This window comes from Orycteropus afer, unplaced genomic scaffold, assembly GCF_000298275.1.
Source record: "Orycteropus afer afer isolate SDZICR_OR568_19922 unplaced genomic scaffold, OryAfe1.0 scaffold00364, whole genome shotgun sequence".
Taxonomy (NCBI): Eukaryota; Metazoa; Chordata; class Mammalia; order Tubulidentata; family Orycteropodidae; genus Orycteropus; species Orycteropus afer.
Window position 1 is genome coordinate 1,744,549 of NW_006921951.1, and position 5,219 is coordinate 1,749,767.

The following is a 5,219-nucleotide window of genomic DNA, read 5'->3' on the forward strand; positions in this document are numbered from 1 at the left end:
TCCAGCCTCTAGGGGCTGTGTGAAAGCTCCTCGGCCTTGGGCTTCAGCTCTGCCTCTTGTTCCCGGCCCACTGAAGTTAGAGGAATCTCTTCACTCAGGCAGCTACTGGCTGCTGAAGCTAACAAACCCAAGGTTGACAAATAAAATGGCACACTCCCCATATTACCAAACCACATGGCAGGCCATTCATTCAAATCCATTGGAACCCCCAAGGTCGGCAGAGCATGGTAGGCTGCTGAACAATGACATGGCTACATGCAAGGACCAAGCATGCCATAAGCTAGAGACCATTCCCCAAGGCTTCTCCTTATATACAGGAAGCAGATCACATCCCTAGGGCAGCTACTCAGGTGCTCACAGTAGTTTCCACCATGGAGTTGATTACCAGTCTCATTATGGGGAATACTACATCCAGCTGCCCAGCCATTCAACCAGGCCTAGCCAAGTTGACACACAAATGTAACTACCACACTTAGCCAGAATAATCTTTTACAAATGCAAAGCTAGTCATAATAGGACCTGATTAAAACCAATCTTCAAAAAATTTCCTTATGAAGAAAAAGTCTGTAAGATTTTCTTAAAGGCTCAACATGTCCTTCTGTTTCTTTAAATTTCTGTAGCACAGTAAGCACTTCCCTTCACTCTCTCCACTCTAGACACACTGGCTTCTGGTCCAGCCTGATTTCATTTTCATCCAAACTCCTTCATGGTACAGGGTTTTTGAACTTGGTATTCCCTCTGCCTACAGTGTTATCTTTTAAGCTATTTTTCTTTTTCTTGTTTTATCTTTCAGAACTCAGCTCAAGCATTACTTCTTTAAGGATGTGTTCTCTGACTTCTTTGACTTAGTCACATGTGTAATTTTCTATTGTCTGTGATTGATTAACATTAGTGTTTTCTGATAGATTGTAAGTCCATGAAAACAGACATCATGTTGGCTTTTGTTCGTTTTTATATTCTCAATGCCTAACATTTCCCTAGGTGAGACAAACAGTTTGTGTTCAACTGCTAACCTAAAGATTGGCGGTTTGACCCATGCAGCGGTACCGTAGGAGAAAAGGCCTGGTGATCTGTTTATATTAAGATTACAGCTGAAAAACCCCTATAGAGCAGTTCTATTCTGTAACTCATGGGGTCACCAAAAATTGAATCCAAATCAATGGCAGCTAACAACAATAGCATTTTGCTAAATACACAGTTGTCATTCAATATTTATTTGTTGAAGGAATAAATTAATTTTTTATTTTTCTTCCTTTATTTTATGTTTGCCATTTTTTTGAATAACTGTCACGTAAAGGTGCCAGACTAAAGGAAACTTGCTATCTTTATCAGTTTGGTTTAGAGGCACATAGAACAGCAAGAATGGGTAATTTCAATTTCAAGTTAAAATTTTTGTACATTATAAACCAATGATTTTTTAAGCTACACAGATTTAATGGAATTCAAATAACTATATTACTATTTCTTCTTTCCAAAATAATAACTAAATAATAGCTTTATTAAAGAAAATTGATGTTTGAAAATAATCCATTTTCTTTCTCTTTTATGTTTAGAAAAATACACAATGTTTTTAGACAAAATGTCACAGCTAATATTGGAGGAAATACCTAAAGCTGAGTGAGTATTGTGGTAGTAATAAGTAATAAGGAATTGAGAAATCATATTTCCTATTTGTCTATTTGTATATCTCTAGTTGTATTTCTGTAGCAAAAGATCTTTTTAAAGTGTTAAAAAGCAAGATATCACTTTGCAAATTTAGGTGTCCCTAAACCAAGCTATGGTATTTTTAATCATCTCATATATTTGTGAAAGCTGGACAATGAATAAGGAAGACCAAGGAAGAATTGATGCCTTGAAATTATGGTGTTGGCAAAGAATATCAAATGTACCATGAATTACAAGAAAAAGAAATCTATCTTGGAAGAAGCACAGCCAGTATGTTCCTTAGAAGCAAGAATGGCTACAGTTTGTCTTATGTACATTGGACATGTTATTAGGATGGACTATTCCCTGGGAGATTACATAATGCTTGGTAATGTAGAGGCTCAGCAAAAAGAGAAAGACTCTCAATAAGTTGGACTGACAGAATGACTGCAACAGTGGACTCAAACACGGTGACGACTGTTAGGATGGTGCAGGACTAGGCAATATTTCATTCTGTTGTATATAGGGCTGCTATCAGTCAGATCCAACTCACTGGCAGCCAACGGTAACAACAGTATATCTATTTGGCCTTAAAGTCCACTGCCACTGACTTGATTCCAATTTACAGCGGCCCTCATTGGGTTTCTAAGGCTGTAAATCTTTACAGAAGTTGCTTGCTCTGTCTTCCTCCCATGGAGCAGTTGGGGGATTTGAACCACTGACCTTCTGGTTAGCCTCCAAATGCCTTATCCCCTATGCCACTAGAACTCCTTATTTGGCCTTACAAATATATTTTATTTTTCAGCATAGCTCTTTTAGAGTTGTTTGGTGGTGGTGGGAACAGTTTTTTCTTGTCTTATTTGTCTATGGCTATCAGTGAACATAATACTTTATAAAGGAATGAGATTGATATGTAGAAATGTAACACTTTCTGTATTCAGAGTAAGTCTTTAGATGGTGCAAATGGTTAACACTCTCAGCTGCTAAGTAAAAAGTTGGAGATTCAAGCCTACTCAGAGGTGCCTAAGGAGAAAGACCTGGTGATCTACTTTTGAAAAATCAGCCACTGAAAATCCTATGGACAATAGTTCCACTCTGGCATGCATAGGGTTGTCATGATTTGAAGTCAACTCACAGCAACTGGTTATTGGTTTTATATTCACAGTAGAGATATTAAAGTCTTCCATGTGGCCTTAGATAATTTGCTCCATCTCTGAGCTTAAATTTACTTATCTATAAAATGGTAAGTATCTTACCTTCTTCTTGTGAAAGATAGTTCTACATATGAATGTATTTGAAAGCCTTAGTATAGAGGCTACCATAAGATAATTATTTAAGAAAGTCATTTGTTGATCATAATGATGAGATAATAACAGTGCTGCTGCTTTTATTGAAAATTGTTTATTCTATATGTGATTTTTGTCTTTCATTTTAGATATTCCAGTTTATTCAATGATTTTGTTGAATCTGAATTTTTTCTTATTGACGGAGATTCATTACTTACCACATGTCTTTGTGAGAAATCATTAAAGGTGGGGCAGAATCTCCACTTCTTCTATCTGGTTGAATGCTATCTTGTGGATCTTATGAGTAAAGGAGGACAATTTGCTATTGTTTTTTTCAAGGTAAACTTTCCCAGCTGATACTTGAATTCTCTACTATGATATGGGAACTAAAGCTAAAATCCACTAAATTGTCTTATAAGTACTATTATTACAAAGTAAAATATATCTATAAAAATTCAGAAAATTTAAAGAAAAGAATACAAAAAGATTATCTATAAACTTGGTATTCAGATATTATCACAATTAAGATTATCTTCTATTATAATGATGGAACTCTAGTGTCAGGACACACTGCATGAGAAATCTCCTAAACAGCAACCTGGTCACCTCTCAGTTCTAGTCCTCCAACTCTGAGAGTGACTTTTATCTTCAAAACTCAGCAGTTAATTTATTTTAGGCCAAAAGATTTCTCTATAGTTACTGGTTTTCTCTATAGTTACTATCCTCAAGAGAGTAGCATGTCTTTGTTTTCTTTTTTAAAATTATAATATAATTCAAAATTTAACCACTTGGATGCAAATATTATCATCTTAGGTTTCTCTAGAGAAACTGAATCAGATTCTTTCATATATATCTGTATCTGTGTGCATGGATATAGATAAGTATAAGACACACACACACATTGATTTATTTACTTCAAGGAATTAGATAGATCACAGTTTTGTGGGGGCATGGCAAGTCCAAAATTTGTGGGTCAATCTGGAAATTCACCCAGGCTTATAACCCAAGATCCACAGGTCAAGTGACAGAAAGAGTACACAGTGAAGTACCTATTTATAGTCTGGCTGCAGAAAATATATTAAGGTAGATCTGTTTTCAACTGATGAATTACATTGTGGAAGGTAATTACATTACATTATAGAACAGCAACTAGACAAGTGTTTGACCAAACATTGGAAATCATAGCCTATATAAGTTGACACATATAGTTATCCATTACAGATATTTATAACCAGTACCTCACCTTCCTCATTTTATCCATAAAGGTACATTATACTTAATGATTTGGGTGTGTATTTTTGTTCAATCATTTTGCAATCCTGACTATTATTATTTTTTGCTAGTTGCAGGTAGTGTTGTAAGTAAAACACGAGGGCACTGGTCTAATGTTTATAATCTAGCTTAATAAATTACACATGTTAGTCTGCTGAGAAAAACCTTTACTGCTTAAGAAGAGGCAATAATCCTCCCTAACAAAGAAATCCACTTCAGCTTTCCACTCCAGATAAGATATAACCACTATTTTATTTTTAGATTTTTCTAGACTTTTTCTTTTGAATTGAGGTTGGAAAGGGAAAGAGTTAGAGAGTGGGAAAGGAAAGTGTGATAAACCCTCAGTACTCTGTGACTGTTTAAGGAACAAATGTATTTAAATGTGAATTATGGTTTATGTCATACATTTGTTGTAATGACAGTCAAGGTTTAAAGATCTATTTCCTGACTATGAAACAATAAAACTGGGCTGGATCCTATTCCTTAATTCTTTTAATAATATCTGTTAACCAACTAAACCAATAAATTACTAAATGATCATTTCAAAATAATGTACTCCCCTCTGCCCCACAGGATGCTGAGTATGCATATATCAATTTTCCTGAACTTCTTCCTTTGCGAAGTGCTTTAATTCTTCATCTTCAGCATAATACCACCATTGATGTTCGAACTAAATTTTCAGGATGCCTATCACAAGAGTGGAAATGTTTCTTGGAAGAGAGTTATCCATATTTCCTGATAGTTTCAGATGAAGGCCTGAATGATCTACAGAGCAACCTATTCAACTTTTTAATCATACAGTCTTGGGCAGTCAAGGTCAATATTGTGCTTACTTCAGGACAAGCTTCTGATATTCTCCGACTGTATGCATACTTTATGCCAAGTAATCATAAAAGTCAAATATTTTTCAAGAAGGTAATGTATAGCATAGTGGCTAAGACACTTGCCTGCTAACCAGATGGCTGGCGGTTCAAACCCACCAGCCACTCCTCGGAAGGAAGGTTGGGCAATCCTACT

General features: G+C 35.6%; 1 protein-coding gene across 1 annotated transcript in view; it reads left to right on the forward strand.

Moving 5' to 3' along the window:
* The first annotated feature begins 1,362 nt into the window (after positions 1–1,362).
* Positions 1,363–5,219, forward strand: part of LOC103207316 (DExD/H-box helicase 60) — a 218,360-nt gene continuing 214,503 nt past the window's right edge. Inside the window, 4 exon segments of the mRNA XM_007952893.2 lie at positions 1,363–1,366; positions 1,554–1,617; positions 3,080–3,269; positions 4,776–5,117. Coding sequence (XP_007951084.2) covers positions 1,363–1,366; positions 1,554–1,617; positions 3,080–3,269; positions 4,776–5,117 — 600 coding nt within the window.